At 41.1% G+C, this 26,588-nt stretch overlaps 2 protein-coding genes across 13 annotated transcripts in view; one reads left to right on the forward strand and one right to left on the reverse strand.

Annotated features, from left to right (window-relative positions):
* Nucleotides 1-14,030, reverse strand: part of RPRD1B (regulation of nuclear pre-mRNA domain containing 1B) — a 58,779-nt gene extending 44,749 nt beyond the window's left edge. For 3 of the 6 annotated variants that reach the window (XM_055264988.2, XM_063633570.1, XM_063633568.1), the window contains exons 1-2: nt 13,452-13,602; nt 6,983-7,112 (exon numbers count right to left, since the gene is read on the reverse strand). In XM_055264988.2, the coding sequence (XP_055120963.1) occupies nt 6,983-7,112; nt 13,452-13,602 (281 nt within the window). Of the gene's footprint in view, nt 1-6,982; nt 7,113-13,451 lie in introns of all 6 variants that reach the window. The other 3 variants (XM_055264990.2, XM_063633569.1, XM_055264989.2) reach the window with 3 other exon arrangements.
* TTI1 (TELO2 interacting protein 1) overlaps nt 13,762-26,588 on the forward strand; it is a 105,699-nt gene continuing 92,872 nt past the window's right edge. For 3 of the 7 annotated variants that reach the window (XM_063633562.1, XM_063633564.1, XM_063633565.1), the window contains exon 1: nt 14,005-14,135. The gene's annotated coding sequence lies outside the window, so the exon portion shown is untranslated. Of the gene's footprint in view, nt 14,136-26,588 lie in introns of all 7 variants that reach the window. The other 4 variants (XM_063633563.1, XM_055264985.2, XM_055264983.2 and 1 more) reach the window with 3 other exon arrangements.

Below are 26,588 nucleotides of genomic sequence, written 5' to 3' on the forward strand. Positions count from 1 at the left end.
CACCCACTGTTACCATGAATTCTTCGGTTTTGTGAGGGGGTTTAAATGGCAACGATCTTATACTGAATGACTTTAAACAAGAGGGGATACCTCGACATCTTAGTATCTAAGTTAAATGGCTTTTGGAACTTCAAGAAGAAACCATGCCAAATTCAAATGAGATGGGAACTCTATTCACACCCAACCGTGACAACGCTTTCATAAACTCAAGGCGAACTGAGGTTTCAGCCTAGCCTGGTCAGAATGTCTTACTTATGAATTATTAGTGGTAAATTTCACTGACTAAAGGACTCAATCAGGGTACATAAAAATTAAACTTTTTAAAGTCAGAAGTGAGGGTTCGGGAAAAAAAAGGAAAAACATTTCTACTGCTAAGTTTGTAAAGCTTAAAAATATGACCCAATTACTTGATATTTGTGATAAAACACTTTTACTCCACCTTCAAAATATATCCATAAATGAGTTATTTCTCATCTTTTCCTCTGCTATCAATCTGGCCCAAGGCACTATCACCTCTCGCCTGGATTACTACAGTAGCCTCATTACTGGTCTCCCCGCTTCCACCCTTGTCCTCCTACAACCTACTCTCGAGTTTTCAAAACACAATTTTAGCTGCTGTACTAAGGCACACCACGTCACTCATTTGTTCAAAATTGCCAACATTTCTTCCCAGTATCCCTCAGAATAAAAGTCCTTATAAAGACTCCAAGGCCTTTCCCAACCCAGCTGTTATTTCCCTGGCTTCATCCCCTACCCACTCTTCCCCACGCCCATCCTCCAACCTCCTGCCTCAACAGCTACCCTAGCACTGCCTCAGAGCCTTAGCACTTGAAAAGTTTGCTTTGCCTAGAACCACATTCCCCATGTGGCCACATAGCTCAATCCCTCTCCTCCTTCAGGTGTATATTTAGTCATACCACCTTCAGTGTGTCATTCCCTAATCTCCACGTTGAAAATGACACTCCCTGCCCCTACTCAATTTTTCTCCATACAACTTTTCTGGTATGCTGTATATTCAATAGTTTACTTTTTGTTTACACGCTTTCCATTTGAATGTAACTTCCACAGGGGTGGAGATTTGTCATTTTCTCCCATTGCTATATGCCCTTGAACAAGCACAATAAATATCTGTCAAATTGTAATCTTTTCCAAAAAAATGTATATGGGTTTCAGTAAGTTATACAGTTACTTAACTTTCAACAATCATCTTACTGTATCAAGGTCATGTCAGAAATCAACTAAGCACTCCTCAGCTTGATCAATAAAGGTTTATAGAATACAAAGAATAAGGCGGCCTGGGTCCTGACCTCTAGGGCTCGACTCAGCAACCTCTCAGACCTGTTTAGTCTCCTTTCCCTACCCCACCTGGAACTTTGGGTTCCAGCAACACCCACCTGTATGTATTTGCTACTCAGAATTTGTTCTCTCATGTGCATATGCCTTTGTTCATGCTATCTCTTCTCCTTCAAATGGAACAGCCAAAATTGAACAAGGCAAAGGGAAAGGAGTAATTCAGGTAGCTGAAGTATATGGGGGAATGTGCGGAAACTGCAGAAGAATCTGGAAGGAGAGGGTGGAATTCAATTACAGCGAGCCCTGAATGTCATATTAAAGCATGTGGCCTGCAGGCAATGGGAGGTCCCTGATGTGATCAAATGTATAGCTTAGAAAAATAAAGTCACTATAATTAATAAAACCAAATTGCAACTAATCAGAACTTAGTTAACGAACTAGCTGGTACTTTTAGCATAAAATCTGTTTGCTGCAGATTCTCTGTTCGCTTAAAAGAAAGAGAAACCAGTCTCATGAGAATAAATTCTTATCAAGGATTTAGTTAAAAAGTAGGTGGGTATCACAACACACACCCACCACCCACCATTCCTGGAGATACTTGGGACTCCATTCAGGCTAAGACTGGTTTTGTGTACAGTTTCAGGCACAGTGGAAAACGATGCTCAAATCTGTTATAACCACAGAACATTTTCAAAAGGCTTTTACTACTAAAGGCCAAAAGGGGGGTTCTAGTTTAATTAGTGAATGTAACTAACCAGGACAGATATTTCCTTGAGCATTGTGGTAAATCAAGGTTTTGCTAGATAAGTTTCAAAGTTATACATAAAATATTCAAGAAATCTTTCTACTGATTAGGTTTTGAAGGAGGTAGCTCCAGTGAAATGGAAGTCACTTTGGCATCTGGAATTAGATACAACCAACGTAATAAAGCCATTTTATAACAGAACGAGCAATATTTTCAGGTTGTACTAACTCCAATCTAAACTGAGAAATCTTTAAGTGGAAAAAAAGACTAAACAATCTTTGCCAACAATCTATGAATAAAGTGGAAGATGGCAAATAATTACATACACAACTTAATATTACGTTGAACACTTAGTATTTTAATTCTGATTAACTACAAATTCAATCACTTTATTTTTCAATATAGAGAGCAAAACTGACCTTTAAGAGTGAAAAATGTGTATGATACACACAAACAGAATTGCTGCTTGACGTGTCAGCTGGACACCTGAGTCCCTGCAAAGCCAGCCTTGGGGGCCTTTTCTTCCTCTACAGTTCTATGGCACTTTTTTGGTACAACCACAGTAATTTGTACAACTCTGTCTTACCCCATGCACAGCAGGCCTATGGTAGGCCAACTAAGGGCAGGAATTCTAAGTATTCCCTGCACTTCCAACAGTACCTCATGTAAAGCTGGTTCAGAAAAAGAGTTAACATAGAAGGCCAGACTGCTACCCTTAGGGAAGTGCGTGGCTGGTGTCTGGGAACTTGGGATTTCAGAGTGTCCCTACCATTTCCTAACTGGTAAGGGTGGTTTACTGGGCCTAAATTGTTTGTGCAAGCAATACAGTTCTTGATGAACACCTGAGCCTGGTGCGGTGGCTGACGCCTGTAATCCCAGCACTTTGGGAGGCCAAGGCGGGCAGATCACAAGGTCAGGAGATCAAGACCATCCTGGCTAACATGGAGAAAATCTGTCTCTACTAAAAAATACAAAAAATTAGCCAGGCGTCACGGTGGGCGCCTGTAGTCCCAGCTACTTGGGAGGCTGAGGCAGGAGAATGGCGTGAACCCGAGAGACGGAGCTTGCAGTGAGCCAAGACCACGCCACTGCACTCTAGCCTGGGCGACAGAGCGAGACTCCGTCTCAAAAAAAAAAAATGAACACCTGATTTATTTCTGGGAGCTTAGAATTTTGGCAGAGGGTGTCTACAGGACCAATCCAATAAAAACTCTGGGCACGGAGTCTTTAATGAGCTTTCCTGGTAGGTTACACGTCATACACATCACAACTCAGTGCTGGAGGAATTAAGTGTGTTTGTGTAATCGTACTGAGAGAGGACTCAGAAGCTTACACCTAGAGTGCTCCAGTCTGCTGCAGGCACGGCATGCACATCACCCTCTGCTGCTGCTGCTTTGGATCCTTTAGCTGTAATGAATCACTGCCATGACTATGACTACATGATGAGTCCTGTGGGTCCTTCTAGGTAATCACCAAACCTGGGAGTGGTCTTGGGGCCCACAACAATAAATAAATATCATGTGGGTAACTCTCAAACTTATGTCTCCAGAAATCAAGTCTCTACTGAGCTTCAGACTATTTTATCCACCTGCCTATTTGGCATCACTCCTTGGAATATTCACTAGCTATCTCACACTCAGCCTGGCCAAAACAAAACCCGTGATTTCCTCCACCAAATCTTTTCCCCAATCTTCACTTCAGTAAAGGGCACCATCAGTCATTCACTTACGTCAAAAACCTAGAAATCATCTTTGATTTCTCTTTTCACTTACTACCAGCTCCCACTCAACGCCTATAAATCCTATCAGTTTTACACTGGAGAGGTGGGGATCCTCTCATGAAGGAAGCATTCAATAAATGGAAGCTATTAGCATCTTCCCATTGCTTCTGAGTCCTAGGCAATGTCACCTCTAGCCTGCACCACAGCAATATCCTCCAAACTCATGTCCCCGCCCCTCCCTTGGCCTTTACAATCCATTCCTCTACACTAAGCCATTTTTAAAGAGGGATCTTTTAAAAATGTAGTATGTTGGAATATATCATTCCCCTGGTTAAAACTCTTCAATGACATCCCATCAGAAAAAAATCCTAACTCCCAAGTCTTACAGGGTGTACGTGACTGGTGCATGTCCACTTCTCGGACCTCATCTGGATGTCACTTTTCCCTTTGTGCACTACATTCTAACCACACTAGCCTTCATTCTGTTTCTCTTAGCAGGCCAAGATTATCTCTGCCTTAAGTTTTTCTTAATAGCTGCTCCTGCTTCGTACAATTACCTCAAATGTCATTTCCTTAGAGGCCTTCCTGAACCACACTGCCTGCGAGATCCTACTCTAGAACATCACTCCATTTTACTATGTCCGTATCATCCTGCTCTGAAAGTATCTTGCACATTTAATTGTCTTTGCCTGCCTTGTTCACTGCTGCTCCCCCAGTGTCTTAATCTATACTTGGCACATAGAAGGCACTCCAATACATGTTGAATGAAAAATGACATGGACAGCTGTCTCCTCACTGGGAAGAAAACAAGGCACTTGTATGAAAAGCAAGTTTGCAGTCTGGTTAATTAAATTGCTATTCAAATCAAATCTATCCTATGAACTTGGCAGCTTTCTCTGACTTGAGAGTTTTTTTTACTGTTTGTTTGTTTTGGGTGTGGAGGTGTCTTTTATCATAAAAATATCCCTCATCAATTTAGTCAACCGTAATGGGTCAACTATCTTTGTTCATCAACTGGCCACAGAAAAAGCACACAGAAAGTATATGTTAATTAGGCTACTCCTACTGTGGACGAACTGCATCACGGTTGAAGCAGAACTGTTGGACTTTCTGTCCTAATAATGGGGTATAAGAAAGGAGAATGGAAACATGGGTATCCTGAATATAATACCCAAGCAGAATCTTAAAAGAACCAGAAGAATGCAAACAGAAAGGAATTCGGGCTATTTTATTGAGAAGGACCAGGTTTATCTTCCCCACATGCCACTGAATCTGCCAAGACACCTAAAACCTGGCTAGTTTTTAAGGTGTTCCCAAGTAAAAAGGAATATTTAACCCTGGTATTGCCCACCCCCTTTTCCACCCCTTTCTATTTACTTTTTGGTTTCAGGGCAGCTAAAGATTACAGATTGTCTGTTTGTAATTTAGAGACAGGGTCATGCTCTGTTGCCAAACCTGGACTGCAGTGGTATGATTATAGCTCACTACAGCTTTGAACTCCTGGGCTCAAGCAATCGCCCTGCCTCAGCCTCCCAAGTAGCTAGGACTACAGGTGCACACCACCATGCCTGGCTAATTTTTTTTAAGTTTTTTGTAGACACAGGGTCTCACTATGCTGCCCAGGCTGAAATTTTTAAATAACATTGTTATGTTTACTATCCCTGCAAGAAATCATTCCAGCCAACTCCCTAGACCAAATCTCTTCCATAATGAGTTAACATTAATTAACTCATTTAACAAATATTTACTGAACGCCTACTCTGTGTCAGGGCAGACCATAATGTTGCCCAGCTCCTGGGACACCATTTACATGGAGGCTATGTAAATGGTATTCCTTCAAGCTACATAACTCAGCAGCTGTGTGCCAGACACTATACTAGGTGCCTGGAATACAGGAAAAAACAAATGATCCAATGAATGAGCAAAGAATGTGGAACAGGCATTGTACTACATACTTTTAAACATATTGTCTGTCTTTACCCTCACAACAACTCTTATGAGGGGGAGTGGTATCCTCCCCTTTTAGCCAGTTAGGAAATTTGGGCTCAAAAAGTTAAGTAACATATCCAAGGTCACTCACATAGTGTCTGAGGCAGACCTACCATCAATTTCTAAGAACTGTGAACTAAATCTCATCAAAGCAAGAAAATCTGTCTATTTCAGATAGCTCCTCTAGTAGTCTGTTCTAAGCTTACTCGGTTATGAAGATTCAGTATTTTTTTCAAGTTAATAACACATTTTGCTACTTGTGTCCATGTTGATCAAAAGGTGAGCCAGTTATGTAGCTGACCAACAAAAACCATCTTTTTCATCTCTAGAAAGCTAGGTGTCATTTCTTTCTCTTGGATTTCTAATTTTATTCCTTCAAACTTTTCAAATCCTGCAAAGAAAGCAGGACTTCATTTCTCATTTAAGGCCTTTCACTATATTTTAGACCTAATAACAATTTATGTTTAACCTACTAGTCTCCCATTCATGTTTCCCAATTCCTTTTGCAAATATCTGTTTATGTATTTACTTATAAACATAGTATTTTAATGAACGATAGTTTTTCTTTGCTTTTCCTGGGCACCTAATTTGAGCCTACAGAAAGCTTTTGTTTTTACATAAAGTAAAGTAATTTATAAAACTTTTAATCCAATGTATGCTTTCTATGGTATTAGTTGTATATGTGCCACTCCTCTTTGCCACAAAACACAATAGCACCAGGGTTAATACAATATAGCCAGAGCAAACACCTACTTTCCACACTAATAATTACTATTATTGCAGCTACAGTAATGCCTACTATTTTTAGTAAACTAGACATCTAGAAATCCAGAAGGAAATAAAAAGGAAGGCATTTGGCAATTAATTTCTTGCTATTAAGTTATGTTACTAAAAGGTTCCCTTACTAGTTAGCTTTGTTTTTTGATCATAAGCTAATGAGACAACTCAACCAAACCAAAGAAAATACCATAACCAAGAAATAAATTCAAAAAATGAAAATGAATATATCTAGAAGAAAAGATAATGCTAGGCTGAATCTCTTAAATGTATCAGAATGTTTACATGTCTCGATAGTTCTTGAGGGCTCAACAAAACATAAAACCACAATTTGGCCTCCACAACTCTCTGTAAAGTAGGAAGTTGTCAATTTACAAATGCTATCACAGAAAAGGAAAGAACAAAAAGGTGGAAAAGGCAATGAATTTAAAAACAAATCCAAAAAACAGACAACATACCTGGCAACATGAGAAAAAGCATCCACAAGGACAGATTCAAATTCTCTAGTGAATTCAGGTCCTTTCCTTTTACTGTTTTGGATGACATCATTCGCTAAATACAGAAAAGTAAGCTTTCTATTTGATTTGGCTGAAAAAAAGAAAAGAAAAGAATTTAACTTACACCAAAGAAGTTCTCAATTCACAATTCTTTTGCCCTGGGCTGCTCCTAAAAAAACATTAAGACAAGTATTATCTACCTGGGGGGTCAAGTATGTATGTTTAAAAAGACCACCTAAGGAATAGCTTTGGGAATACCATTTTGGAAAAGAAAAAGAAAAAGAATGGGCCATCTTCACTGCTGTGTTCTTTAAACCAGGGTAATTAATTGATAGTAAAAATTAAGATAATCCAAAGAGAATTCCTAAAGGATAAGCAGTCAATATTAATGTTGAAACTGGGGCTTTTATTTATTCTACTGCAAAAATGAGCAACTTCTAACTCACTTTTAATTATCAAATATTCCAGAATGAAAGATTGAGTTGGCCAGACACAGTGGCTCACGCCCGTAATCTCAGCACTTTGGGAGGACGAGGTAGGTGGATCATTTGAGGTCAGGAGTTTGAGACCAGCCTGGCCAACATGGTGAAATCGTACCTCTACTAAAGATACAAAAATTAGCCGGGTGTGGTGGTGGGCACCTGTAGTCCCAGCTACTCAGGAGGCTGAGGCAGGAGAATCGCTTGAACCCAGGAGGTGGAGGCTGCAGTGAACCGAGACTGCACTACTGCACTCCAGCTTGGGCAACAGAGCAAGACTCTGTCTCAAAAAAAAAAAAAAAAAAAAAAAGACTGAGTTAGGTTTCAATTTTAAAATAGTTTCGCCGGGCGTGGTGGCTCATGCCTGTCATCCCAGCACTTTTGGAGGCCGAGATGGATGGATCACCTAAGGTTGGGAGTTCAAGACCAGCCTGACCAACATGGAGAAACCCCGTCTCTATTAAAAATACAAAAGTATAATAAAAAAAAAACAAAAAAAAAATACGAAATTTGCCTGGCGTGGTGGTGCATGCCTGTAATCCCAGTTACTCAGGAGGCTAAGGCAGGAGAATCGCTTGAATCCGGGAGGTAGAGGTTATGGTGAGCCTAGATCATGCCGTTGCACTCCAGCCTGGGCAACAAGAGCAAAACTCCATCTCCAAAAAAAAAAAAGGTTTCTTGTAATTTTGCTCCTAAACTGAGAATTTCTCTGATACTCCAATAACCATAATCAGTAATACAGAAGAATCTCTAGGTGCACCAATAGATATTAGCTCAAATACAAGTATACATTAACACTACATTCTTATTGAAAATTTACGCACGTGTGAAATCTAGATATGCAAAATTAGGGCTTTCACAAAAACCGTAATTCTCTCTTATTTATATGAAATGTGGTTATTCCCTATTACTCTATATGGTAATCATATATTAAACCATAAAATCCTCGTGCAATATGTCTGAGTTACAGTTGCTTTGGGGAACACTACTGAATTTCCTGGCTTCTATGCACATAATTTCTCGACTATAAAGTTACATCACTACGATTTTTGGTCCCAATTTTCTTTTAAAAGACATAAATAAGAACATAATTAGATGTTTCAAAACACAAAGTTTTCTCCAATGCTAAAGTACCTGAAAAACACAAGCTCTTTATCAACCTTAACACAACTGAGTAACTCTATTTCTCTCTGAAACCAGTTGTTTCTTTTGAAATGTACAAAGCATTGATATGTCTGACATAGCAGGCATAAGATGTGACATTTTAAAATGTAGCTACAGGAGGCCAGGCACAGTGGCTCACACCTGTAATCCCAGCATTCTGGGAGGCCAAGGCAGGTGGATCACCTGAGGTCACGAGATCGAGACCATCCTGGCTAACATGGTGAAACCTTATCTCTACTAAAAATACAAAAAATTAGCCAGACGTGGTGGTGGGCGCCTGTAGTCCCAGCTACTCGGGAGGCTGAGGCAGGAGAATGGGGTGAACCTGGGAGGCAGGGCTTGCAGTGAGCCAAAATCACGCCACTGCACTCCAGTCTGGGCAAGAGTGAGACTCCGTCTCAAAAAAAAAAAAAAAAATACAAAAACCAGCCGGGCGTGGTGCCGGGCGCCTGTAAACCCAGCTACTTGGGAGGCTGAGGCGGGCGAATCACTTGAACCTGGGAGGCGGAGGTTGCAGTGAGCCGAGATAGCGCCACTGCACTCCCACCTGGGTGACAGAGTAAGAGACTCCGGCTCAAAATAAAAAAAAATAAAAAAAATGTAGCTACAGGAGAATAACCCAAGTTAAAAACATGATTTTAATAGCACATTACAGTTTAAACTGATGAAACTGATGTCTTCAATGCTCATAAAATTAAATACGGATACCCTGAATTGTCTTAACCTTCTGGTAATAACCTAGTTTAGATGGCCAGCTGATAAGAATACTAGGAACCTGGAGCTTTCTTCAACTGTTCTAATTATTATTCAAAAGCAGAACAAAAGTGTCAGTAGTTACAATACCTACTGTTGCTACAAAGGTATGATTATGGCAAAAGGCGCTTTTTTGTTAAAGCAAACCTTGCTCTGCAAAGCTGATGTAAGTGAAACTACCACCCCTATAATCCCATGCAAGTTAGCAGATTTGAAAGCAAAACAGAACTTCAACAAAGCAAATTTCATTAAGTGGAGCTTTAAAATTCCATACACTTCATGTTACAAAAAAACCCTAGAATCCATATTGTAAAATGTCAGTGTGGACATTCAAGATCTCATATACTTTTCGGTGGACAAATAAGGTATCTAAGGGGCTTGAGACCCAAGGTTTTCACTGTTTACAATGCCAATTAATTTTTATCACCCCAGAACTTAACAATGGGGATTTATTTAGGATAAACTGTATCCCTCCATATTCAACATCCTCAACAGTCAACATAAGCACCGTGTGTGTCGAGGTGGTATGACAAAACCCTAGTGCTCTTGAGCACAAACAGTCACAATACACACAACACGCACACCCCTCCATTCCAATCTTGGGGGACAACTCACTTGTTCAGATGTCCTTCCTATACGACAGAAATAGGTCCTTTCACCCACTACCCATGCCCATTCCAAACTGGTCAAACTAGTTGTTGAGTAAAATTTAAACAACTGGTTAATCAAAACTTTTTACTTGTTTGGCTGGTTTTGGCATCTACAGAAAGTCTTAAAGTAATTCTGGGATAAAAGCCCATTACCTACATTCAGGCCAAGATACAAAACACCATTAAACATACTCATTTAGGAGCACTTTACACCAAAACTATTCCATAAAGAAGGGGAGATGTTCTACTTAGAACACAGCTCAAATGGGATAAATTAAGAATTATTCCTAGAAAATGGAAAGATAACACATCAGGAATAGAAGTATTTAAGCAAGAAAAAAAGTTAATTTTTGTAAATCTCATATATTTTGAAGGCAACTCAGAGACAGTCGGTGAGCATCTCAGCTAGGGAAAATGACTTCACCCTAGATAGAACCTACAGGGCTAATCAATCTGAACATTAGGGCACAGAATCCTTTTCCTTTAGTGTGGGGGCATTTTCAGTTCATGAAAGAAGCCTGGATATTTGGAAGCTAGGTCTTGATGCTTGGAAGAGCATCTTTTTTTTAACTCTGCACTGTCCAGTAAGTTAGCCACTAGCCACGTGTGGCTGTTGGAACACCTGAATTGTAGCTGGTAAAAACTGGAAACTAAATTTTCAATTCTATCTGCTTAAAACTTTAGTTCCTTAGTCACACATTTTAAGTGCTCCGTAGCCACATATACCAAGTGGCTACCTGTTGGATAGCACAGATAGAAAACATTGCTATTATCACAGAAAATTGTATTGGATAGCGCTGTTTATATCCTTTATGCTGTTATCATAGAAAGTTGTATTTGATAGCACGGTTTAGATCCTTTACTCAACCATGAAAATTCTATCAGAGACCATGATTTAATTCCTATTTTTAAACTATATAACAGGCACCATGCTATATCCTGTGGTGTTGCAAATAAGAAGGCCTAGTTCCTCTCTCAAAACATAATCTAATGACAAAGATGTAACCAGTTCAAATGAACAGCTAGTAGGAACAAATTAAATGCTAAACTGGTATGATGGGGTGGGAGGCACTCATTAATTCTAATAAACGAAAGCACCACAGTTTGGTTGGAGTCAGGTGACCACCTTCACTTATTAAATGCATTGAGGCACTGAGTACTTGAAAAAGAACACATTTTGGCATCAGGCAGCCCTGGGCTCATGTCCTAGCTGTATGTCTGTGGACAAGGCACTTAATCTCTCTATACCTTTATCATCTCATCTATAAAATGAGGATAATAATGCTGGCCTACTTGCAACATAAGGCTCTACCACGTAAGATTAGGGATAACGGAGCTTCATACACAAATGTACTCTCTAATTTGCTTTTTTTCAGTAACTCAACTAGGGTGAGGCAAGGAATCAAGAAAGCGTCACAAAAGATGTGACACTTGGCCGGGAGTGGTGGCTCACACCTGTAACACCAGCACTTTGGGAGGCCGAGGCGGGGGCATCACGAGGTCAGGAGATGGAGACCATCTTGGCTAACACGGTGAAACCCCGTCCCTACTAAAAATACAAAAGCCAGGTGTGGTGGCGGGCCCCTGTAGTTCCAGCTACTCAGGAGGCTGAGGCAGGAGAATGGCATGAACCCGGGAGGTGGAGCTTGCAGTGAGCTGAGATCGCGCCACTGCACTCCAGCCTGGGCGACAGAGCGAGACCCCATCTCAAAAAAAAAAAAAAAAAAAAAAATGACACTTGAGATGGACTTTAACTGCCTCTTGAGGTCCCAAGCAATAGAATTCAGTGGCAATTCACATTTCAGCACACTCTACAAATAATTTCTGAATGGCACAGTGGGGTACATGAAGAAGGCCTCATAAACTCCAGGCTCTACCTCTTCCCGGAACTGCCCGAAGGGCTGAGGGGATCCCTATCTCAGTACAGTACGTGATATTTGGGGGGGTCCCTGCTAAAGGGCTTGAACTGGGTCTCCTGAAAAAAACCATGGATTTTGGTGTTTGCCAGCCTGTTGGAGTCTGAGCCTCATCAGTTCAAAAGCCTTGAAAATACCACTTAGCCACTTCAGTTTCCTCATCTGTAGAGCAGGACATCTGTGGTGTCCCCAACTCACAGATAGTAGAGAACACTTGTAAAGCCACTTCGCTATAAAGGCCTACCACATATAGGGTGTCTAGAGCAGCTCTGAGCTTCATTTCTTCGGTCTTCCATTATGAAACTCATCAGGAAGCGTAGGTGCCCATCTTTCCCCACCAGACTGTAAGCAACTTGAAGGTAAAGACCATGCCTCACAGTGAGTAATCAAAAGTCTCATCTCACTATAATCTGCTGAATGCCTACACTGTGCCTCACCCCATGCTAAATGTTATTTGGATTATCCTGTTTACTCCTCACCATGAGATGAGTCTCAGTTTTTCCTCTTCTGCAAAGTTCCTACTTCATAGGGCTCCGAGAATTTTTTTTAATGACAATGTATGTAAAGATATCAGTACTGCACTTCGCATGTAATAAAGACATAGTAAATATCAGTTATCCATTCTGTAGATAAGGAATTAAGGGACAGACAGGTTAAGTTGCTGGGGTCAGTAAGGCAGCAAAGTCAGGCTTAAATTCTAGGCAGTTGGCAGAGGCAACATGCTACAAGTGTCCAAGCCAGTGCCTGGCACATAACAGAATGAGTTCAATGAATGTCTGTCAGAACTTGAGCAGGGCCTGAAATCAATGACAACTGCATGAGAGAGGAGAGGAGAGGTAAGGTCTGGGTGGGGTGGCCCCTTAACCTAAGATGGGAGAGACTACCTACTTCACAGGACTGTTCTAAGGACTGAGTGCGAGGATATATACAAAGGTCTTAGTATAGTGACTGGTATGAAGTAAAGGCTTTGTAAGGGGTAGCTATCCTTGCCTCCCTCTTACAGATGAGAAAACGGAGACACAGGGAGATGAAGAAACTCTCCCAGTATTATTCAGCTGGCAAACAGCTAGCTGAGCCAGGACTCGATCTGCAGAGTCTGACTCCGGAGCCCACTGGCTTTTACTCCAAATACCCAGCACTGGGCCCGACGTGCTAGGGCCAGTACGGCAGTGAATGCAGCCGAGATAGTAACAGCCACAAATGTCAGGGGGAAACTGAAGGGAAAATGGCTTGATGAACTAGAAGTCTGGACACCTGAGTCCCAGTCCGTGGACCCTCAGGCAAGTACCTTAAACCTTCCCGGGCCTCAGTTTCCTTCTTCGAGAAATGGGGCTAACTTTGTCTCCCATCTCAGAAGCTCGACCAGGCCTGGAGCAAGACTCAATGAAGAGGCTTAGAGGGACCTAGGCTGTAGGTGGGCGAGAGGACAATCCGGGGACCGTCCAGGGGGTGGGGAGTTGGTGTTTACCTTTGCGGAGCTCGCGGTGCCACACGGAGACGATGGGTCCCGCGTGCTTGCGGTGGTGGATGAGCCAAAGGGACAGAGTCTGCACGCTCTGCTGAGAGTTGCTCAGCTCCGAGAGCTTCTTCTCCAGCGCCGACTCAGAGAAGGAGGACATGGTGGCGGCAGTGAGGCCCGACAGGGAGCGGCCTGGGCCGCCCAGTGCGGCAGGAAGAGCGACGGCACGAGGCCCGGGGCTCACCTGACAGGCTGCGGGACTTTTTACCGACTGACAGACTGCCAGGGGTGCAAGGAGGGGGAGGGGATGGGTCTCCGCAGTAACAGCCGCCCGCACCGCCGCCACAAGATGGCCACCCGACCTCTCACCCTGCCGCGAGAGCGGGGTCAAAGGGCAAGGGCCGGAGCAGAGGGGCACCGAGAAGCGTCGGAGCTCTAGAAAACCGTCCCTTTGGAGGCGGCGGCCGCTCTGAACCTCGGCAGAGCACTTCAAAGGAGACAGAGCGAGGGAAGGAGCGTAGTTCCCCGGGCCCCCGGAAAGCGCTTTGACCGCGCGAGCTCGCACGCCGGCGCAGTGGATCTCCTCGGAACCCTTTTTGCCGCTCCCTCGGAACCTTTCTGGCGCGCTACTTAGCGTGTCACTTCCGGCGAGGCAGAGGAGGCGGGAGAGTGAGAGAAAGGCTGGAAGAAGAGGTAAGGGAAGAGTGGCGGGAACCAGAGGGAGCCCAGCAGCTGGGACCCCGTAGAGGGGTATCCTGAGGGGACATTGAGGCTGAGAGTTCACGATCTGGGTATGGGAGGGGGATTTCCTTTCTAATATGGCGGGCCCCAGGCCGCACCTTTCCTCCATATGTGTTCGGCTCTCTGGCTGTCCCCCAAAACACTTAGTTTTGGTTCTTCCAGGCCACCCACGTGCCCTTTTCACGCCTCCACGCCCTGGCGCTCGTTCTCTCTCCGAAAGTGACATCCTCTTTCTCACCTGGTGAGCTCCTACTCAGCCTCCCGGAGCATCCTTTAATGTCCTATTTTGACCTTTTCATCTGTAACAGCGCAGTCATGAAACACGCATTTGGGCTCTCGGCCCTTAAGTGGGTTCTCACTCAGGGTATTATTACATGCTGCTTTTGCCTTCTGCGGGTCCAGTTGACTTTTTCGAACTTAAGTGAGGTGTTAACTTTAGGGAAAAGGTGGAGGGAACTAACTTAGCCTTCCCAATGTGTCTGTTGACTTCATGTTAAGACACACTATTTGAGGCCTGGCGCAACGGCTCTTGCTTGTAATCCCTAACCCTTTGGGAGGCCGAGGCGAGAGGATAGCTTGAGGACTGGAGTTCAAGACCAGCCTGGGTAACAGCGAAAATTAGCCAGGCATGGTGACGCTCACTTGCAGTTCCAGCTACGCGAGAGGATCCCTTGAGCCCAGGAGTTAGAGGTTACGGTGAGCTATGATCGTGCCACTGCACTCCAGCCTGGGCGACGGAGCGAGACTCTTCTGTGAAACAAAACACTATCTGAGACTCTAAACCTTGACCCTATTTTTTTTTTTTTAAGTTTTAAATCCCAGTTATCAAAGCAGCAGAGAAATTTTGTTTTTCTTACTGCCACGGGGGTGATGGTAGGGAGTTAAGTTATAGACATAAGAGGGTTTTAAAATTTCCTGATCGTGGTATAACTTCCTAGTTGTGGGCAGACTCTAGTTTAGGAGACGTTCTTCTAGTTGCCTGCTTTTGCTCTTATTGCACTGTATTGCAGTTCTTTGCTTACATGCTTTTACCCCTCCAGACTAGAATCATAATCATATCTAATACAGTGAGAGGTTACTATGTGCTAGACACAATTTCCACACGGTAACTCATTTAATCCTCCCAACAAAGCTGTGAGGTATTATATTATCCCCCTTTTGACAGCGTAGGAAACAGGCTCAGAGAGGTTAAGTGACCTACCCAAGATCACATTACTAAGATTTGAGGGAAGAGGCTGCAACTTAGCCATCTTTTTGGCCCCAGTTCCTGATTTATCAAGTGAGTTAGTGTAAAAGAGGTGAATAACCTAAAATCATACAGTGAATATCTAGTCATAACTGAGGGCTTTTGTGTCGAAATCTAGATCATCTTTCCATATTAATAACGCTGTCATATGCTGAGCACTTTTATACCAAGTCACTGTCTATTAAGCACATTACATACTTTTTAAATTTAATTCTTACATCAGTCTTAGGGGGTTGAAATTATTACAATCACTATTTGATAGACGAGAAAATGTAAAGCATGGTTAAGTACCCTATGTACTTGGACATAGTTAGGAAATAGCAGAGCCAGGAGTCAAATCAGGGTTATCTTATGTCTGATCCCAAATTCTTGACTCCGGAACCAATGGTTTATTCATTCATTCAGGAAATAATTTTTCAGCACCTATGTCCAAAGCACTCTTCTAAGCTAACAGACAAAATCCATGTCCTCGGGAACTTACTTTCTACTGAGAAAGATAGAAAAACAAACATGCAAGTTTAGAATAAGTCAGAAAGTGGTAAGTAACTTCAATAAAAATCAAGGAGATAAGGAGGATAAGGAATGTGTATGTGTAGATGGGTAGTCTTTTACTTATGCTTCTCAGAGAAGGCCTCATTCATAAGATGACATTTGAGAGACAAGCCATATGCCATTGTTCCAGGAAGAGGGAAAACCAAGTTTATACCATTGTTGGCATTTTGGAGGAACAACAGAGAGGACAATAAAGCTGGAGTGATATGAACCAGAAGGGTGGCTGGAAATTAGCTCAGAAAAGTACAAAGGGACTGCATCACATGGGGACTTGTAGGCAATAGTATAGACTTTAGATGTTACTCTGAATGAAATGAAGTCCATTGGGCAGTTTTGCACAAAGAAGGAGCATTGTGGCTGTTAGGTAGAAAATAAGACAGTAAGAGTGCAAAGGTAGAAGCAGGAAGGACCAGTTTGGCAGCTGTTGTAGTAACCCAGGTGAAAGGATAACTCAAACTAGGGTTGTATCCGTGGAAGTGGTAAGAAAGGGACAGTTCTGGGGATATTTTAGAGGAAGAGGTAACAGGATCCGCTGATAGATTGGATATGGGGTGTGAAAGACATATGAGAGTTCAGATAGCTCCAAGGATTTTGGCCTAAGCAACTAAGAATAGAGCTTCCATTTACTGAATTACAGAAAAGAATGGGTTTGGGGAGTAAGAGCAAGCATTTGTATTTGGACATGTCCGTTTGGAAATGCCTATCTGAGTATAGATGTCTAAGGGGCAGTTGGGTTTATGGGTCTGGAATTCAAGGAAGAGTGATCTGGGCTAGAGATAAAAATGTGAGAGTCATAACAGGGAATAAGGTGTAAAAAGAGACTGAGTCCTAGGATACTTCAACATATAGAGGTCTGAAAGATGAGGATGATATGATTATGTGATTTTTCTTCTTAAGCTTGTTATTAGCTTGTTAATAGGAACAACTCTAATTGATTTTCAAATATTGAGCCAGCCTTGCATCTCTGAAATATACCCCACTTTATCATGGGGTGTGTGTGTGTGTGTGTGTGTGTGTGTGTGTGTGTGTGTTTTACATACTGCTGAATTTTCTAATATTTTCTTTAGGATTTTTGCATCGATACCCATGAGAGAAATTAGTCTATAGATTTTTTTAATTTTTGTATTGCCTTTGGTTTGGTATCACGATAATACTGGCTTCATAAAATGGGTTGGAAAGTGTTTCTTTTTCTAGAAGAGTATGTGCAGAATTGGTGTTAATTCTTCATTAAATGTTTGGTGTAATTCTCCAATGAAACCATCTTGGTTTGGAGATTCCCTCCTTCACTCCCTGCTTCTCTCCCTCCCTCCCTCCTCCTTCCTCCCTCCCTCCCTTCCTTCCCTTCTTCCTTTTTTTTCTGGAGTTTTTAAGTGACAAATTCAGTTTCTTTAAAAGTTATAAAGCTGTTAAAATAATCTCTTTCATATTGTGGTTGTGTTTTTTGAGGAATTAACCACTTCATCAAAGTTGTCAAATTTATATGGGTAAAGCTATTTGTGGTATTCCCTGTCTTTGTTTTCTGTTGCTTGTAACAGAATACCTGAAACTGGGTAATTTATAAAAAAGAAGGATGTATTTCTTACAGTTATGGAGGCTGAGAAATCCAAGGTCATGGGGTCACATCGGGTAAAAAACTTTCTTGCTGGTGGGGACTCTGCAGAGTCCCAAGGCAGTGCAGGATATCACAGGGCCAGGGGGCCTAGTGTGCTAGCTCAGGTCTGTCTTGCTCTTATAAAGCCACCAGTTCCCATGATAACCCGTTAATCCATTTATGAGGGCATTTATGAGGGCTTACAAAGACTCCACTTCTCAATACATTGGGAATTAAATTTCAACATGAGTTTTGGAAGGGACAGATATTCAAATCATAGCATTCCCATATGTCTGCAGGGTCTGTAGTACTATTCCGTTTCATTACTGATATTGGTAATTTCCAGTATCAGTGTCTCTTCTCTCTCTTCTCTCTTTCTCTCTCTCGCTCACTCACTCGCTTGTCAATCTTGCTAGAAGTTTGTCAATTGTATTGACCTTTTCAAAGGACCAGTTATTTATTTCATTGACTTTCTCTGTTTTCTGTTTTCAGTTTTGTCAGTTTCTGCTCTTTATTATTTCCTTATTCTGCTTGCTTTATTTTGCTCTACTTTGTCTAGGTTCTTGTGGTAGGAGTTTGCCTTTTTTATTTGAGACTTCCCCCCTTTTCTAATATATGACTTAGTACTATTAATTTACATCTCAGCATGGCTATAGCTGTATCCACAGATTTTGGTGTGTTATATTTTCATTTTCATTCATTTCCCTATTTTTTTTTCTAATTTCCCTTAAGGTTTCCTCTCTGTTCCGTGGATTATTTAGAAACGTGTTGTTTAGTTTCCAAGTATTTGGAGATTTTCCTGTTATCTCTCTGTTAGTGATTTCAAGCTTGATTTCATTGTGGCTGGGGAATGTCACTCTGTGTGATTTCAGTTCTTTTAAATTTGTTGAGGTTTGTTTTATGGCAGGATAATCATCTCTCTTATGTTCTATGAGCACTTGAAAAGAATGTGGGCCAGGCACCGTAGCTCATGCCTGTAATCTTAACACTTTGGGAGGTCAAGGCAGGAGGATCACTTGAGCCTAGGAGTTCAAGAACAGCCTGGGCAACATGGCGAAACTCGGTCTTTAAAAAATACAAAAATTAGCTGGGCATAGTGGCATGCACCTGGAGTCCCAGCCATTCAGAACACTGAGGTGGGAGGATTGCTTGAGCTCAGGAAATTGAGGCTGCAGTGAGCCATCATTGAGCCACTGCACTGCAGCCTGAGCAATAGAGTGAGAGCCTATCTAAAAAAACAAATAACAACAACAAAAGAATGTGTAGTCTGCTATTGTAGGATGGAGTGTTCTATAAATGTCATAGATCCTGTTGGTTAATGGTGGTGGTTTTTCTATATCCTTGCTGATTTTTGGTCTGGTTATTCTATCCATTGTTGAGAGAGGAATATTGAAGTCACCACCATCTATTCTTGTGAATTTGTTTCTCCTTTTAGTTTTATCCATTTTTGTTTCACACATTTTGCAGCATATACATTTTAAGATTGCAATATGTTCTTAGTAGATATACCTGTTATTCATCGTACTCTGTCTCTGGTAATTTTTTTCTTCTTTTGCTCTGAAGTCTACTTTATCTGGTGCTAATATAGCTACTCTTACTTTCCTTTGATTAATGTTTGCATGATAATATCTTTTTCCATCCTTTGATTTTCAATCAGCCTCTATAATTCTGCATAGTGAGTTTCTTATAGTCAGCCTGTAGTTAGATCATGTTTTTAAATCCACTCTGACAATCTCAGTCTTTTAATTGATGTATTTAGACCTTTTATACTTAATACAATTATAGTTGACCCTGTGTATTCATGGGTTCTGCCTCTGTAGATTCAGTCAACTGTGGATTGAAAATACAGTAGACCCTTGAACAACACAGATTTGAACTGTGGCCATCTATTTATATGCAGATTTTCTTTCCCTTCTGCCAACCCACCTCCTCCTCAGCCTACTCAAGGTGAAGGCAAAGATGAAGACAGACCTGTGTAATGATCTACTTCCACTTAATGAATAGTAATTGTGATTTTCCTTTCTTTCTTTCTTTCTTTCTTTCTTTCTTTCTTTCTTTCTTTCTTTCTTTCTTTCTTTTTTTGAGATGGAGCCTCGCTCTGTCACCCAGGCTAGAGTGCAGTGGTGCTATCTTGGCTCACTGCAACCTCCGCCTCCTGGGTTCAAGTGATTCTCCCACCTCAGCCTCCTGAGTAGCTGGGATTACAGGCACCTGCCATTATGCCTGGCTAAATTTTGTAGAGACGGGGTTTCACCATGTTGGCCAGGCTGGTCTTGAACTCCTGACCTCAGGTGATCCGCCCACCTCAGCCTCCCAAAGTGCTGGGATGCAGGCGTGAACCACCAGGCCCGGCCTGTGATTTTCTTAATAACATTTTTCTTTTCTGTAGCTTGTTTTATTGTAAGAACAGAGCATATAATACATACAGCATAAAAAATTTATGTTAAACAACTGTTTATGTTATCAGTAAGACTTCCCAGTCAACAGTAGGCTGTCAATAGTTAAGTTTTTGGGGAGTCAAAATTTGTAGAGATTTTTGACTGTTCGAGGGGGTTGGCACTCCTAACCCCCACACTATTCAAGGGTCAACTGTATTTGAAAAAAATAAAAAGTAAAAGATAACAATACAACAATAAAAATAATACAGATTTAAAAACAATATAATGTAACAACTGTTTACATAACATTTACATTGTGCTAGGTTTTGTAATAATCTAGAGTTGATTTAAAATATATGGGAGGATATGCATGGGTTATATGCAAATACTACACTATTTTCTATAAGGGACTTCAACATCCTCTGATTTTGGTATCCATGGGAGTCTTGGGACCAGTCTCTGGTGAATACTGAGGGATGACTATATTTTGTTTCTTTCTGTTTATTCTCTTTTTCATTTATCTGCTTTCTTTTTCTAGCCTTCCTGTGGGTTACTTGAATGTTTTTTAGAATTCCATGTGATTTATCTGTGATGTTTTTGAGTGTATCTCTTTGTATGTAGCCCTTTTAGTGGTCCCTCTAGGTATTACATTGTGTGTACATAACTTACCTTTACCTAGCAAAGTATAGAAACTTTAATTCCTTTTATGTCTCTTTACTCTCTCCATTTATCATATAATGTCTTAACATTTTCTCTGCATACATTTAGAACCATGTCAGACGGCATTACAATTTTTGCTTCAGCTGTCAAACATATTTTGAAAACTCAAGAGGATAAGGAAAGCCCGTTGCATTTACACATATTTTTTATGCCATGTTCTTTCTTCCCCCTTAATGTTCCAGGATTTCTTATCATTTTCTTTCTGTTTAGGGAACTTTCTTTAGCCATTCTTTTACAGTAAGTCGGCTGGTGACAAATTCTCTTTGTTTTCCTTCTTCTCAGAAGTCTTGATTTCCACTTCATTTCTGATGCACATTTTTTGCAGGGTATATGGTTCTGCGTTGACTGTTTGTTTGTTTCAGCACCTGAAAATTATTGTGTAACTTCTTTCTGGCCTACATGGTTTCTGATGAGATTGTCATTAGAATTGTTTTCTCCCCTCTGGGCATGGTGGCTCACACTGTAATCCCAGCATTTTGGGAGGCTAAGGTGGGTGGATCACTTGAGGCCAGGAGTTTGAGACCAGCCTGGCCAACATGGTGAAACCCTACCTCTATACTAAAAATACAAAAATTAGCCGGGAGTGCTGGTGCCCACCTGTAATCCCAAGTACTTGAGAGGCTGAGGCAGGAGAATCATTTGAACCTGGCAGGCGGAGGTTGCTGTGAATGGATTTGGCGCCATTGCACTCCAGCCTGGGTGACAGAATGATATTCTGTCTCAAAAAAAAAAATTGTTTTTTCTCTGTAGACAAGGTATAATTTTTCTCTGGATGCTTTCAATATTTTTTGTTGTTAGTTTTCAGAAATTAAATTATGAAGAGTCTTGGGATACATTTCTTTGGGGTTCACTCAGCTTCTTGATATATAGATTTATGTCTTTGCCAACTTCGTGGCGTTTTCAGCCACTATTTCTTCTGAGTACGTTTTCAGCCTGCCCTCTTGGTCCCACAGGTTCCCTGAAGCTGTGTTTATATATTTTTCAGTAGTTTTTTCTCTATTGTTCAGATTGGGTAATTTCTATTGTTCCATCTTCCAGCTCACAGATTTTTTTCTTCCCTCCATTCTGCTGTGGAGCCCATCCACTGAGGTTTTTCTTTGTTACTGAAATTTTCAGTTCTAAAATTTTCACTTGTTTCTTTATATGTTCTATTTCTTTGTCGAGGCTTTCTATTCTTTCATTTGTTTGAAGTATATTCATAATTGCTTATCAATACATTTTAATCGTGCTGTTTTAATGTCTTTATTAGATAATTCTAACATCTTTGTCTCTTTGTCATCTTGGTATTGACATGTGTTGATTGTCTTTTTTCTTTTTTTTTTTTTTTTTTTTTTTTGAGATGGAGTGTCACTCTTGTTGCCCAGGCTGGAGTGCCATGCCACAATCTCTGCTCACTGCAACCTCCACCTTCCGGGTTCAAGTGATTCTCCTGCCTCAGCCTCCCAAGTAGCTGGGATTACAGGCGCGCACCACCATACCTGACTAATTTCTGTATTTTTAGTAGAGATAGGGTTTCACCATGTTGGCCAGGCTGGTCTTGAACTCCTGACCTCAGGTGATCTACCAGCCACAGCCTTCCAAAGTGCTCGAGTTACAGGTGTGAGCCACCACAGCCTACTGATTGTCTTTTTTCATTCAGTCTGAGTTCTTCCTGGTTCCTGGTATGAGTGATTTTTATATTGAGATTTGTACATTTCTGTATAATGTTCTGAGACATCTGTTGACGCTGTTTTGTCTGTTTAGGCTGTTTAGTCTAATGTTTAGACTAAACAATCTCTGACACCATTCCTGGTAGGAGAAGGGGGTCCATACATCATCATTGCCAGGTGGAGGTAGAAGTCCAAGTTCCTCACTCAGCCTCTATTGACACCCAAGAAAAAGGTCTCCCCATTACTGCTGAGTGGAGGTGTACTGCTGGGTGGGTGTGGCAGTCCCAACTCCCCACTTGGTCTCCACTGACGTTGCAGTGGAGGTGGCATCATTACCAGTGGGCAGTGGTGAAAGTCTTGACAAGGTCTCCTGTGATGCTACCTCATTACTGCCAAGTAGGAGTGGAAGTTTAGGCTCCCTGTGTGGTCTCCACTGACACTGGGGCTGGTGGAGATGGAATGCCTGCCCCTACTTTGTCTTCTTTCACACCATCCTTACAGGTGTGTTGAGGGTGCCTCATTACAGACTTATGAGAGTGGGAGTCTAGGCTCTCCAATCAGCCTTTGCCACCGTGGAGGCCGCCTTATTTTCTGTAGTGTTTGGCTGGAGTAGAGTGTTTGTTGTCCAAAAGTTTTTTGTCTTGCGAGGGTGCCCATTCCCCTACTCCTCTGGCTAGAGAGAGCAGGTTTTTGTTGGGGTTTTTGTGTCTGTGCCCATTGGTGCTTCCAGGTTGCCAGCTTCTTCAGCTCCAGGGCTTGGGTCTGTGAGGCAAAAAGAAAACCCAGGGAACTTAGCACTGTGTCACTCCCCAGGTCCTGGGGTCCCTAACCAGTCTGCATTCTTCTTGTATTTGCTTTATATATAATGTCCAGGGGTTTTAGTTATACTTAACAAAAAGAATAGGGAAATGTATGCCTACTCCATCTCCCCAGAAGCTTAAGTTTTCTATTTATATTCATGTGTGTGTGTGAGCAGAATTTTTGTTTATATTAATATTTATAAATAAGTGGAATATGCAAACATACATTAGTTACCTGAAGAACTTACCCAGTTTCCAGTGCCAGGTCATAAATGGGCGGAGGGCAGGAGGTCGTTTGTATATATATTCTATGTACACCCTCTTCTAAGTTAAGAATCCCTTTTTTAGAAATGTACTGCCTAGCAAAAAAGGCCCTGTCTAGTAGAGGGAACAGGCACATAGTATTAGTGTAATACAAGGCACAGCTTCACATATTTTCTATAAGGGACAGCTGTAAACTAAGCATTATGTGAGCCTAGAGTAATTTCCGGAAATATGTATGGGAAGTCTCCTTGATTCCCCTCCTCCGCATGTTCTTCCTGTTCTGCAGTACACTTCCCTTACAGTGTTAGCCTCTCTGGTTAACGTTGTATCTCTCTTCGCTTGTCAAGAATTTAGCACACTGTATGGCAAATAGTATATGCTAAGGAAACATTTCTAGATAGAGGGAAAGATGAGTAGTAATCAGCAAAACTTCAGAATATGCTAAAGGGTTAATGTTTATCCAGCTTCATTTACTTATTTATTAAACAAATAGTGAGTGGGAACTGCTTGGCAGACACCAGCCGGTGCTGGGGAAACCACAGGTAAAGCTGTAACACTATACCGTTCAGCTGGGGAGAGAAGTAAACTCATCATTTTAACCCAAGATAGTAGTCCTCCAGTGTACTCTGAACACTGCAACCAGATGGATTATTGAACAAGAACCTATTTCATCATACGACTTGTTCTTCAGAAGGGAAAGCACATAGAGAATATATACAGTGCAAGGTTCCCACACCTCACTGGCCATGGGACTGACCTTGCAAAGTTTTAAAATTGTAGATTCCCAGGCATACCTGCTCCCCCACCACATTGATTCTGATTCCGTAGATCTGGTGTGGAGCCCAGGAATCTGTACTTAAATTGTTCCTCCTTGATTCTGATAAACAGCCAGGTTGGGAACCTCTGGTATAGTGGAAAGAGTACATACAGCCTTTGGGGTCAGGCAGGCTTGAGATGAATCCCAAGTCTGACACCTGCTTGCTGTGTGGACATCACTGAACCTCTCTGAGCCTTGTGCTGCTCAGCTTGTGGATGAGAAATACATTAAATACCTAGCACATTGCCTGATGGGGGTTTTTTCAACAACAAAAGAAAAATGTTTTCCTCCTATTCGAGAACTTGTATTGGTGATTCTTACATCTGAACTCCTATCTCTGGGCTCTAAACCCAGTTGTTCTTTCCATAGGCTAGTTATTCAAAGGTGGAAATTTTGGAGATTGTCTTATCCATAAGTTTATTTTATATTGAAGAAGCTAAAATTCATGGAAATCACACAGCCAGGTACTGTAAGAGCCAGGGCTAGAACCCAGATCAGTCCTCTGGTGTACTCTGAACACTGCAACCAGATGGATTATTGAACAAGTACCTATTTCATCTTACGACTTGTTCTTCAGAAGGGAAAGCATGTATAGAGAGAATATATACATGTTCCCTCTGTCCCAGTTCTGGAAATAGCCTAAAAGTGGGCTGGAGTACAGCCAAATCTAGAACTATGATTACCCCATGAGAATGAATCTAGCAGGACCCTCCCAGTGTAGACGAGATCAACTACATGTAGGAAAAACTCACCCCAAGAGAAGAAGAGCATGGCAGGTTTTGTCTAGAATACAGTTCAGAATAGCTGATATCAGCGCTCTACAAATGACAGAACCAGATCTTGCATTATGACCACTAATTCAACGAGCATTTATTGAATACCTACTCTGTGCTGAAAGCAATTAAGAAACCAGTAAAAAATCACTGATTCTAGTATTCTAGTGAAGGGAGAGAAACAGTAAACAAACAGGTAGATAATCTGGTTTGACAGCTGGTGTGAAGTGCTAAGGAGGAAAATTTTAAAGGCAAGGAAAGGAGATGAGTAGTAAGCATGGGTAGCAGTGTTGCTGTTGGTTATAAATATCAAACTTTGGTGCAGCACCACTCTAAGTAATCAGCGTTGCATTTTATAGGAATAGAATCTAGGATTCCTAAGGCTCTAAATCTCTAAACAATTCTTTCTGTAATTGACATATTGTCACACAACTGTGATTTCATGGCCATCCCATAAAACTATATGATTGCCTTTTATAGTCATGTCAAAGTAGCAATGTGTTATGCCAAAGTAGCAATGTGTTATGCTGTCTTCCTTAGAGAAAGCTGGTTTATATATTTCTGAGCCTATAACCCAGTCTTTTGAAGATCTCTGATTGTGGTAAATCTTCATCTGTATAGTCATTTCATAGAGAGAGTGTACTGCAGTTTATTTATCCATTCTACTACAGATAGGCATTGGGGTAGTTTTCATTTTAGGGTGATTGTGTATAGTGAATTCCAGAATACATCTTTTGATAAGCTTATATATACATTTCTATTGGGTATATATCAAAGAATGGAATTGCTAGATCATAGAGCATATATATATTCACCTGTGAAATAATAGATACTGCCAACAAGTTTTCCGTACTACCTGCACTGATTTATACTCCCACCAGCATTGAATGAGAGTTTTAGTTGCTTTATAGCCTTGCCAGCACCTAGTATTTTCCCTTTTTTCAATTTAGCTCTTCTCATGAATGTGTAGTGATACTTTATTGTGGTTTTAAATTGCATTTTCCTGACTAATGATATTTAAAGTCTTGTCATATGTTTATTGGCTATTTGGCTATCCTTTTTTGTGATATGTCTATTCAAGTCCTTTTTCGTGTTTCTATTAGGTTGTCTTTTCTTTTTTAAATGATTTTTTAAAAATCTTTTGTATATTATAGATATGAGTGTTTTGTCAGATATATAGCAAGTATCTTCTGTCACTTTATGAATTGCCTTTTCACTCTTTAATAGTGTCTTTTGATGAAGAGAAGTTCTTAAATTTTAAGGTAGTCCAATTTATCAGTTTTTTTCTTTTTGTGTCCTATTTAAGAAATCTTTGCCTACTCCAGGATCAAAAAGATGTTCTTGTCTGTTTCCTTTGGAAAGCTTTATATTGTTTTACATTTCACATTTAAATATGATGTGATGTAATCAAAATACATATATATATTTTTTTCATATGAGTAGCCAAGTGACATAGCACCTTTAATTGAAAAGGCCATTCTTTTCACCCCTTCATTTTACTGTCACATTTGTCAGATGTGTAGGTCTATAGCTGGACTCTCTATTCTATGTGTGGTCTATTTCTGAACTCTGTTCAGTTCATCTTTCTTTATGCCAAGTATACACTGTCCTTTAA

Source organism: Symphalangus syndactylus, chromosome 24 (assembly GCF_028878055.3).
Source record: "Symphalangus syndactylus isolate Jambi chromosome 24, NHGRI_mSymSyn1-v2.1_pri, whole genome shotgun sequence".
Taxonomy (NCBI): Eukaryota; Metazoa; Chordata; class Mammalia; order Primates; family Hylobatidae; genus Symphalangus; species Symphalangus syndactylus.